Consider the following 12,465-nt stretch of genomic DNA (forward strand, 5'->3'; position numbering starts at 1 on the left):
ATTTAATATCAGAAAACCAAGGAGATAAAAGTCTTACCTGAATCACCTTTTGAACCAGGAGCGCCTGGGATTCCATCATAACCGGGCTCACCTTTTTCTCCAGCAGTTCCATGTGGACCCTGTGCTCCAGGGTCACCTGCAACGTAGGAATATAGGATTCATCATGCTGAGAAACGAACAAATATATTATTTATGAATTCGGAGAAGCTTGCTTCTACGTTTACTATCAGTGCTTTTCAGCACAAAGGGTTGATGTGTGTTTATTTTTGTGTGTCTTTGAGCCCTTTGAGGTGGGCCAGGTCAGGAAATTGATTCCATTAATCTGACTGGGACTATATTTTATTGTGGCAGGCTTCACTACCAGAATATGGAAAGCTTCACTTCTCTCCCTCTTACTTCCCTGAGTTAGAGTGGAGGCAGTCTGAGCTTATTCTTGATCTGCTCTCTGTTTTCTCGGCTAATAGCATGATTTTGTTTTTGTAACTGTCTCTGTATAGTTTCTCCAAGGTATCTCTGTGGATCTCTACACTTTGTGTGAGAGAGAGAGAGGGAGGAAGGGAGAGACAAAGTACCTGATAATTTTCATTTCATTCTTTTCAGTTGGCTGACTGACAGTTACTGAAGCGCTAGAATGAACTAAGAAGAGTTTTTGTTTCCTGGAAGCTACAATGCAATTCCTCTAAGTTCAGCTAGGTTGAGTTGGGGTGAGACTCCAAGGAATCACAGCAGTGATTTTCTGGCTGCCCCCAAATTATATGTTGCTGTTTAAGATAAATGCTTTCCAATTTCCACCAAACAGTTGAAATATGACCACACATCCGAACAGAATAAATACAATAGTATAAATAGTAATTGTGAATAGTAATTGTGTTCACTAAAGCACAAAGTTTTCATGGGATCTTAAGCAGGAGAACCTGTAGCTTGTAAGGTTTCAGATGACAACACGCAAAGCTTTGATCATTTACAATGTTTGAACTGATTTTTACTTTACTTTTAATTTGTGAGGAATCAGTGTTGCAATATGGTACAAGGCCCTGACACTTACACAAGTGCATAAGTGCTATGGAGTCTTGCTCTAATACCAAAAGCACTGACTGAATTGAAGAACAATAAAAATTCATTTTTATTTTTACTATGATGAAAAGTTCTTAATTTGGTTAACAGATAAATGGAAGAAGATCTAAAGATCAAACAATATGATTCCAAATGACTTGGATATATCTCTCCATGTGATTTAAATTCAATTTATAAATAAATAAGTCTGTAATTAAAAGTGCATTTGTGCCTGAAACAGAAGCATGCATGCATCAGCCCCCCCAAAGCCAAAGCTCTTATAAAGCTACCACCAGATATTAAGGAATCATTTTCAATGTTTTTTTTAAAAACAACAACATGGTTGATAATCATATTAATTGTATTTAATTAATTACATTTAATTTTGATTAATCAGAATTAAATTAAATCAAGCCATTTTTGGTTCAGAGCTCCTCCACTTATTTGAGTATTATTCTGTAATGTTGTTGAATTTGTATTGTATTGTAATATAATGCATTCAAAGTGCAGTCTTTGGATTTAAAAAAAACAGTTGTGCATTTCTAGCCTAGGATTAATACAAATTTTCTCTAGAAAACACTCAAGCTGAAACTAGAGAACGTGGTATCTTGTTTCACATATCACAAAAGCAGAGGACACGTGTATATCACCTTATCAGTTAAAATCTGATTGCCATCTTAATCTGTATTTGTAATCCTTAAATCAGTTTTCAGCATTGTTAAGACTGACTCAAACTTTCACCTATATTCCGCTTTGCTTGCAGCTTGACAAAGAAAATGGTGGTGGTGGTGGATTGGAATGGAAGGGTGAGTGGAATGGCATCCAAGCAGCCTCGGTTCCCCCCTCAAGGACACCCAGAGCAGTTGTCATAGCGTGGCTGGCTGGTTCTCATAACATAATGAACAGAAGTGATTGGTGGACATAATGGACTGTGGGTGGCCCATGGGGAAAGAGGGAATGACCTATGAGTGTTTTTCTGCAGGAAGCCAGAGCTGGCTGGCTTCTTCTGTGCCAATGGGGACTTATTCAGTAAAGTTTATACTCTTGGTAAAATAATGTCCCAGGAATTTCTTTTTCTGGATTCACCAACTGGGCAGTTGACAAGCATGAGTTAACATGGCTCCAAGTACACGAGACATAAATATCAAAGAGAAAACCTGACCTTCCATTCAGAGATGAAGCATTGTCCAAAGTCTTTTACCTGGTTGTCCTTTTAAGCCTGGAAAACCACTCAAGCCTGGGGTTCCTTTCTGTCCCTTTTCACCTGGCAGTCCTGGAACACCTTTTTTTTAAAAAAAAAATAAAGCACACCTGTTTAATTTATAGCCTAAATAACTGCCACAAAATAATATAGGGCCCTTTGGATCACCCACCTGGAGAACCTGGAAGGCCAGGCTGCCCTTTGATGCCTGGGAATCCAGGGATGCCTGAAATGCCTGGAATACCCTTTTCACCTTTGTCTCCAGGTAAGCCTGAACTGCCCGGCCATCCTTGTTCACCCTGTGGACAGAAGAAGAAGAAAAATAATACATTTAGCTTACTTTTAATCAAAGATGCTTAGTTCTTTTCCAATATCAAGTATTTTTTCCCAGACATTTGCCCTGAAGTTAATTTTACTCCAGTTAAAATTTGCTATATGTCACCTTCAACCATCCAAGAAAGAAAAATATAGGGAGATGTTCTAAAGGATTGGCACAAAACCTAAATATTCACTGTATGCTATTTATCCCTAAACTGAGCAGAGGAGTTGTGTAATGTGTATGCATAAAGGTAACTCACATATAAACATGTAAAATGTTATGCATATTGTTCTTTGATACTGCCAATTTCAATACACTAAGATGATACCTAGAAACAGATTTTTCTGGAATTGCCCAGGCATGATCTTTGCAAAACCTTGTTCCAAAGGAACATTTCTTACTGAGAATAGATGCCTGAGTTGATGGAGGTTATGTGAGGTGAGAATGAATAGACTGAAGTTACTTGAACTGTCCCAGTTAATTCTTCTCTGCTGGCTCTCACAAGTACATCAAGTATTTGTGTGATCAGCCAAACCCTTTCAAGGAACCTTGTCTACATCTTAAAAGGACTTTGACTTCAACTATGTAAAGAATTGTCACACAGAAGACCAAGTGGACATTCTCTGTAGCTTCAGTTGACCAGACTCAATTAAAACTACAAGGAACTTTTTGATTGTACAAGCTACCAGCCAGGAAAACAGACTGCCATGTGAACTGATGAGTCTTCCTATAAAAAATTAGTGGTTTGGTAAATGGTTGTCAAATATGTTATAATGGCTCCTGCATCAAGCTGAACTGAAATAGATGACCTCTACTGCATATTCCTAGTCTATATTCTAGACCACAACAACTATAACTTAGCCAAAGACATCCTGGCTCAGTTGTGCTTTGAATGCTTATACCATTCTTGTGATGAAATCAATCTGGAGTGAATGCATGCATTGTTGCTCTGAAAAAAATTGCTTTTTTTTTTCACAGCAGGCTCCACAAAACTCTTCTGAGTCAAATTTTAATACATATTTTCCCCACTCCAGAATAACTTGTTAGCTATTTCTCTGTGGTACCTACATTCAAGTTGTCAATCTACTGTTTCGCTTTCTGACCACACAAGAAATGAGAGCTTATTATGCTAAGGAAGAAGGGGTACAGTGAGCCCTCAGAAATGCACATACTTTGTATGCAGAAACTCCTAGGCTTCACTTCTAGTGTCACCAAACAATTCCGGGAAAGGCTGCTACTCCAATTATCTGATTCCAGACAAATCAATTTCTTATACTGCCTATATCAATTTTTCTCCTGGCTTTCATATTTTTTTGATTATAAAAACCTAGTTCTAAATAGCTATCTCTTGAAATTAGAGATAGATTAGCACAGTAATTTAAATGTTGTTTATGACATATTATGAAGGATTATGGATACCTTCTCACCAGGAGCTCCAGGGAAGCCAATTCCAGGAAGTCCAGGGTCTCCTTTATGTCCCTTTTCACCTTTAGCTCCAGGAAATCCTGATTGACCTGCCTCACCTGGAAGGCCTTGAAACCCTTTTTCTCCAGGTAGCCCTGAAAGACACATTATATGTGTTTTTTTCTCTTAAAAGAAATTTAACCTGAATATTTGGAGTGATGGATGGCAACTTAGTACAAAATTCCAAATCATCCAGAGTCTACAGTGGATAGTACCTGGTAAACCCATTTCGCCCATTGATCCTTTTTCTCCAGGAAATCCTGATTCACCCTGGAATCCTGGAGTGCCTGAATCTCCTTTTGGTCCTAAATTTAAAAAGAACACTAGGTTGATTTAAACATACTTAGTTATAGAGACATAATTGGAGGGGTTTATTAGATTATGTAAGTACATAGTGAGGCTATTAAAAGTAAAATTATAGCATGGAAGGGTACTATAAACTTTCATTCAAAAACACACCCAGAAGTTTAAGCATACCTGCTTTGCCTGGTAAACCAGGAACTCCATCCTTGCCTGGCATTCCTGGGCTGCCAGAAATTCCTGGAGTTCCTTTTTCTCCTATTATCCCTTTTGCTCCTAAAAATCAAACATGTTGATTTACTGTCAAGATTCTCTCTCAACCATGCTTGAAGTTCTGCATTATATAATTCTGGTTATATCACAAAGATTAGTTGATAGAAACAGTGCTTCTACTGTACTACAATACCAAATAGATATAAACATAGTGTTTCTATCCCAACACAAAATCAAAGAGTCCTTTTGAATATACATGAATATACTGAAACATTTAGCTTTAACTAGGCCAACCTCAAGCCCGAATTTCAATAATAATCCTGGACCCAAGAAAAGTCATATTCAGAAGCCCAGTTCATTCAATGGATAGCAAAGACTAGCAGAAAAGAAGTGTACTTGTACTTTGCCTCACACTTCAGAGGCAAAAATTGCAATGTGCTATGCCTTGGTTCAATAACATAAGTAAACCAATTAATTATTCTGCATGCCAACAAAATGGTTTTCTTCTCTAAGACCAAATCACCGTGTGAGGTTGCATAAACAGTACTGCTTTACAAGTCTAAGAGAGGCCTCCAATAATTCAGATAAACCCCAGGGTCATTCCAGCCCAAGATAGGATGGATCTTGGAGAGGAGCAATCTAACTGGACCATCAGAAACTGCCTCCTAAAATGTAGGGCACTGACTGTTCTATCCTGTTGCATGCATATTGGATGACCTTAATTCTTGCATGAGTGAATGCCATTAAAATTAATCTGTTATTTGATAGCCTAGAGCAGGGGTGTCAAACTCACAGTGGTGTAACGTGACGTATCGGGACTTTTTCCCCCTTCACTAAATGGGGCATGGGCATGGGCATGGCTAGCACATGATGCATCTGGCCTGCAGGCCGTGAGTATGACAGCCCTGGCCTAGAGGACCTTAAGTTTAGCCATTAATATTCAAACAGTGACACAAGTTTCTTTGGGGTGACAATACTGTAAGTATTAAGCAGTACATTTTAGGGTGCATACAAATTTCTCCTTTAATACTTATATGTTTCAAAGAGCAACACACAGCACACCTCTTCATTTGCTTTGAGATCAAATTGTTTCATTTTTATAATACTGTATTTCTTTGGTCCTGAAGGAAGAGGAAATTTTGGCTATTTGTCTCATTCAGATTCTTGGGAAATTGTCTGAGCAGCTCCTCCATTTGGCTAAAGCAGAGCAAACCTCTTTGATATCAAGAGAGGATTATCTGCCTTTTCAGACGATCCCCAATGACTTAATGCCTCTGAAAAAATTACACTCTAGAAAGCTATTTTTAGTCTTCCTGATTCTCCACCTCAGCAAAAGGATTTCTTTTACATCTAAAAAGGAAGAAACTAACTAACCATGGAGGAACCTCACTAAATAGATTTGTCAACCTAGTATTTGATTTTTTAGCTTAAATGTTGCCCTCCAGCATCATAAGAAGTATCATTTCAAGGACAGGGGTTGGATGCTGGTCTATCCAATGTGGCAATCATTACTTCCTCCATCACTTTGGAAGGTATATTTTTGTTTTCTTTGCTGAGCAAGGGAGAATTTGGAATTCTGTTACCCTGTTAATTATATTAATATCCCTGTTAATAGTATTTTCTTGCTTATAAGTTCCAGATGGAGTTTAAGGCAAATATCTGTGTAGAAATTATGTAAATGATTATTTGGAATGCCAAAATTATTATTGTCTAGGCTTAGAGGAGAAAACAATCAAAATACAACAGAAACAATGACATGTATTATTTAATTTGACATACCTTTATCTCCTTGTTCTCCTTTTTGGCCTTTCATGTTCTCCATGTCAACTTCGTCTATTAATCCTGGCTTCCCTTGGAGTCCAGCTTCACCTTTTTCACCTTTTAAACCTGGATCACCTCTTTGTCCTGTCAATCCAGGAAAACCTAGGCTACCTGTGCAGAACAAAATCCAGAGAATATTATAAGGGCACTTTAGCCTTGGCAGTAAGAATGGCATTTTCGAACCTCCAATAATAAAGTACCGGAGTATAAGACGCGCCTACCTTTTTTGGGTGTTTTTTTTAAAAAAAGTTTTTTTTTTATTTTTTTAGACAAACACATACAAGCATACAATATATTTTCTTTGAACAGAGTATTTGGCTGGTTCACAAATTTAAACAGTGTTTAGTCATTTCAATTAAATTTACAATTTCTATATTTCCTTTTTGCCATATTTATTCCTCATCTATTTTTTTTAAAAAAAACAATATTACCCTTCATCCTCATCTCTAATCTTAATCAAATTCAATTTTTCCCTTCTATTCTATATTATACCCCTTCCCATTGTCATCTATTTTTATATCCATCCTCACATTGGTTAATTATGTAATATTACAATTGTTTAATACAAATTCAACATTTTAATATAAATCAATTAGCTATATAACTATCTTTTTTGTATATTAATCAATATGAACATGAATATTCCAATTATTTCCCTGACAATCCAATTTCTTACAAATCAATTAATTATATTTACCAATAATAATAAACCAAATAATTTCCCCCTCTTATGTTACTCATTTTCACATCTTAAACTCTCCCAATAACCCACATAGATTTGCCCATATAATCCTCCAAATCACAACTTAATCATTTCTACTTTCATCACAATATATAATTAAAAATATTTCAATCATTACAATTTCTCTAATTAAATTAAAAATGTTCTAGCTGTTATCCAAGCTATAATTTAATCCTTTTTACTTTCACCACCATATACCATTAAAGGTATTTCAATTGTTAGATTATACTTATTCATATTTCCAAAAAATAAAAAAGAAAAAAAGAAAAACTTATCATTGTCTAGATTTCAAAAATACAAAGACAAATATTCCAATTATTATTCATTTCATTTTTACAATCATGATTTCCCATTTATGTCTTACTACTATTCATATTTCAATTCTAAATATGTATAACATTTTCCTCTTTCATTTCTTTTTCTTTTTCTCCCTTCCCATTTTTATTTTTGCCTTTTTTTCTCCTTTTTTCTTTCATATTTAAAATCTTGAACTCTCCTCTTTTGCCCTAAATTTCTCATTGTTTGCACCTACCTTTTTTGGTGAGGAAAAAGAAGAAAAAATAATCTCCCTTTGCCTCTGCCTAATTTTGCCTCCTTGCACCAAATAGCAAACAGCCTGCTTTATTTTTAGTTTCATTTTCAGCATAGCTTGATTAGCACAAGGGGAAAAAAAATCTGCTCCAGCAATTTCTTCCTTGAAGCAAGCAGAAGAGGCCTGCACAAAACAGCTGAGAGCAAATCAGCTGAGAGTCGGGAGGCCATCTAATCAACTTGTGCTAATTAGTCTATGATGAAGCTGGAAGGAGCTGTTTTTTCTTGCTGTTTGCATGCAAGGAGGTAACTGCTGCGAGGCACAGGCCAAAGGGTGGGGGCCAGTGGGTGGGCAGGGCTACATTCAGTGTATAAGACGTACCTAAATTTTCACCCCCTTTTAGGGGGGAAAAAGGTGCGTCTTATACTCCAAAAAATACAGTATTTAAAAGGCGATCAGCAAGAATTGTTAAACATCCATTACAAGTCAATGACAACAACAGTTCAGCAACAATGACAATCAGTGATCAAATAATATTGATCAGACTTTATGGACAAAACTTTAATATGATGAGCATTCAATTTTATGCTCCAACTACTGATGCAGAAATAGAGTAGGTCGATGACTTTTGTGATCAAGTATAATTTGAAATTGACAGAACATGCAAGAAAAATGTGCTCTTGTGATTGGAGACTAGAATGTCAAAATAGGGAACATGAAAGAGAAAAATGTTACATGGCTTAGGACACCAGTCCCCAACCTTTGTGACTTGGCAGCCTGGTGGGGGGGGGAGTGGGGAATTGGGCTGCATGAGTGATGAGCCAGCACACATGGACACAACTTGATTTGCACAAGTGGAGGGTTGGCACATGCACATGCATAAGTGCACAGCTTGACTTGCGCAAGTTGGAAGACCTGAAGGACCAAGTTAGGAAACAGATCATCATGGAGAAAATCTAGGGGTTATTAAGAGTTGGCAATAATTCATGGTTTGTAACTAATCAGTCAGTCAGCCAGTCAGTCAATAAATCAGAGAGCAACAGAAATGCCTATGGGAGGAATTAATGTATTAAGACAGACTTATGAGTTCGGTTTCCGTTTTACATTGTTAATCAGCCACTTTTTTAAAAAAAACTAACACAACACAATTATCTGAATTTTAAAATGTGCAAATATCTTGGAATTACATTTTCCTGGAACTACACACTTTATACCTGGTTGCACATTTAATTAATTTTTCTTCTACTTAGTTGTCTCTGATTTTCAGAGACTGCCTGAACAAGTCCCTGCAATTTTCTTGGCAAGGTTTTTCAAAAGTGGTTTGCCATTGCTTCCTCCCTAGGGCTTACAGAAAGTGACTGGCCCAAAGTCACCCATCTGGCTTTGAGCTCAAGGCAGGACTGGAATTTACAATCTCTAGTTTCTGGCCTGATACCTTAAACACGTCACCAAAGAGGGTTTCGATTTTAATTTGTATCATAAAACAGATTTAACATTTGTGGTAATTCTGGTGGCTGAACAGCTCCTACAGAACTTCCATTATACAGGCCTAACCTTTAGAACCTTAATTATTTCACAATTAGACTTATCTTCTCTTTTAATGGGTAAATCTACTTCATCAACAGGTAGGAGCTTGTTCCTTACATTTCTCTCAGTCTTATTGTCAGGTGTCCATGTAATTTCTCTCTCTGGTATATTTCTTAATCTGGATCCTAAAACTACTTTATTTTAACAATAGCATATAACAGCAATTTTCAGTGGTCTACTTGAACATTATCATTTCACCTCATATTGCTTAATTCTTGCTACAGCCATGGATGATAGACAACACACACAGATAGATATACAGACACTCAGATAAATAGAAAGCAAGGACAGCAACATACATCTGTTTAAAAAAATCCTAAATCTAATATTTAATAACGCTTCATTAAGACCATCCAAGAATTACATTACACACAAAGAAAGCTTATCAAAAATAATAGCACACAGATAGCATTTAATTCCAATATGAATATTACATTCTCTCTCCCTCCCTCCCTCCCTCCCTCTCCCTCCCTCCCTCTCTCTCTCTCTCTCTCTCTCTCACACACACACACACACAGACGGACAGTTTATATTGTTCAATTAAATGTTGAAAAGGCTGTAAACAGAAGGATACATCTCTATGTAATAGATTATGTAAGACTGACACTATTCTCCAGAATGTAAGATTTAAAACTAAACAAAAAGTAGAATGGTTTCCTGAATTGGGGTTATTACATATATTTGAAAGAGAGAATGCTAAACTAACATTATGTTATCATAATCATCATTACTTACTATATATTTACTTCTATCCATTAAATACATAATATGCCAACAGCATATAGGATAGAATCAAAAAAATTTACACACAGAGGGCCAAATCACAACTTTATCACATCTGGAATAATTATACATTATAGCTTATATACATGCCAGAATGTAATGTAATGTAATAATATACACTACACTACACTACGCTACGCTACGCCACACTACGCTACGCTATGCTACACTACAATAGGGCCTGGTGGCTCAGCAGATAAAAAACATTGTGATTAACACCAGCTGTCTGCAATTACTGTAAGTTCGAATCTCACCAGGCTCAAGGTTGACTCAGCCTTCCATCCTTTCTAAGGTAGGTAAATTGAGGACCCAGTTTGTGGGGGCAATAAGCTGACTTTGTATAAATATACAAAAGTATGAAGGCTATTGCTTAACGCATTGTAAGCCGCCCTGAGTCTCCGGAGAAGGGCGGCATATAAATCAAATTAAAAAAAAAATACACGTATAGTACATTACATTCCAATAGAGAGAAGTTCCCAGAGGCTGAGCTCCAGCATGAGTCTGAAAGTTTGGAAGACTAAGCCTCTGGTCCTAGTCACCGACCCAGATTGGATCCTGCAACTTTTACACTTTCACACTTTCTAAATTAAACACTTTTCCTATGTTTCTAAATGCTGAATGGTTTCATAATAATGCTGTTTAATTTTTTTCAATTGAGTTTCTCATTTTCAATTTCAAATTGATCTCATCATACAGTAGCAGTATACAAATAATTCCCACATTAAAATTTCTATTAGTATTCATCTTATTATAGTGAATAAAGGACTTCCTATGTTCATACATCCTAGTCGAAATTCTTGAATGAGCCTTTAAAAGCCCAGAAGCATCCTATTTTTCTTTTCACGTGATGTTTTTTTAAACCTGTATCTATAACCATCACTTGTATTCTAGTTTGAAATGGCTTTATCAGTCCACCAGGTGGCAATATAGTATTAATTTTTATTTAATCAGTCCTCCAGTTCTCAGTTTCTGTCTGGAAAAAGCTATTGTTTCATTGCTTAAAGATGGATTGTTAGTTTTACTCAGTGGTGGGATTCAAGTAATTTAACAACCGGTTCTCTGCCCTAATGATTTCTTCCAACAACCAGTTTGCCAAACTGCTCAGAAAGTTAACAACCGGTTCTCCCGAAGTGGTGCGAACTGGCTGAATCCCATTACTGGTTTTACTGTTCTTCAAACACTGTATAAAACTTTCAAATACTTTTGGATCTATAATTATTCTAGAGTTAAAAGAGGACCTTAAACAACAAATCTGAAAATCTACCTGTGAAGTAAAATTTTATCCCAAAACAAAAGAAAAAATAACCTACCGTTTAAAGATGTTAAGAAATAAAACAAAATAAAAATTTGACCTATGAGACAGTTCAAGGGATCTTTGAAAAACTGGGAGAAAAGCTTATAACTAAAGTGACAGCAATAATTTCTACAATAATTTCTACAAAAAAGTGTGTGGAAATGTCTGTGTGTCTTGAGAGTGTGGTCGCACGACAGTTCCCACAATTCCTGGAGGAAATGTCCTATCTAGACCCGTTCCAGTCGGGTTTCAGGCCTGGGCACAGCACGGAAACGGCATTGGTCACGTTGGTTGATGATCTCTGGAGGGCTCGGGACAGGGGTTGCTCCTCTGTTCTGGTCCTATTAGATCTCTCAGCGGCTTTTGATACCATGGACCATGGTATCATGCTGCACCGGTTGGAAGAGTTGGAGATGGGGGGCACCGTGTTACGGTGGTTCTCCTCCTTTCTCTCAGACCGGTCACAGTTCGTGTTGGCAGGGGGGCAGAGGTCGACCTCGAGGCCTCTCATCTGTGGAGTGCCGCAAGGGTCGGTCCTCTCGCCCCTTCTGTTCAACATTTATGTGAAGCCGCTGGGCGAGATCATCCGTGGCTTTGGGGTGAGATACCACCAGTACGCTGATGACACCCAGCTGTACATCTCCACCCCAGGCCACCCCAATGATGCCCTTGAAGTGATGGCCCAGTGCCTGGAGGCTGTACGGATCTGGATGGGGAGGAACAAGCTCAAGCTCAACCCTTCCAAGACTGAGTGGCTGTGGTTCCCGGCATCCCGATATAGTCAGCTGACTCCATCGCTGACTATCGGGGGCGAGTCTTTGGCCCCCGTTGAGAGGGCACGCAATCTGGGAGTCCTCCTGGATACGCAGCTGTCTTTGGAGGAACATCTGACGGCTGTTGCCAGGGGGACCTTTTGTCAGGTTCGCCTGATTCGCCAGTTGCGCCCCTTTCTTGATCGGGATTCCATGTGCACAGTCACTCATGCCCTCATCACCTCTCGCCTGGACTACTGCAACGCTCTTTACATGGGGCTCCCCTTGAGGAGCACCCGGAGGCTCCAATTGGTCCAGAATGCGGCCGTGCGTGTAATTACGGGAGCTGCATGGCGCTCCTGCATAACACCGCTCCTGCGCAAGCTGCACTGGCTCCCAGTGGT

The 12,465-nt window shown here is 38.0% G+C and overlaps 1 protein-coding gene across 3 annotated transcripts in view; it reads right to left on the reverse strand.

Moving 5' to 3' along the window:
* Window positions 1-12,465, reverse strand: part of COL4A1 (collagen type IV alpha 1 chain) — a 161,894-nt gene that overhangs the window by 22,097 nt on the left and 127,332 nt on the right. For all 3 annotated transcript variants that reach the window (XM_087886329.1, XM_034426848.3, XM_087886327.1), the window contains 7 exons: window positions 6,330-6,482; window positions 4,515-4,613; window positions 4,253-4,342; window positions 3,993-4,132; window positions 2,427-2,553; window positions 2,255-2,335; window positions 38-136 (listed from right to left, as the gene is read on the reverse strand). In XM_087886329.1, coding sequence (XP_087742455.1) covers window positions 38-136; window positions 2,255-2,335; window positions 2,427-2,553; window positions 3,993-4,132; window positions 4,253-4,342; window positions 4,515-4,613; window positions 6,330-6,482 — 789 coding nt within the window. The remainder of the gene's footprint in view (window positions 1-37; window positions 137-2,254; window positions 2,336-2,426; window positions 2,554-3,992; window positions 4,133-4,252; window positions 4,343-4,514; window positions 4,614-6,329; window positions 6,483-12,465) is intronic.

The sequence above is a fragment of the Pantherophis guttatus genome, chromosome 1, assembly GCF_059756535.1.
Source record: "Pantherophis guttatus breed Tessera chromosome 1, ASM5975653v1, whole genome shotgun sequence".
NCBI classification, from domain to species: Eukaryota; Metazoa; Chordata; class Lepidosauria; order Squamata; family Colubridae; genus Pantherophis; species Pantherophis guttatus.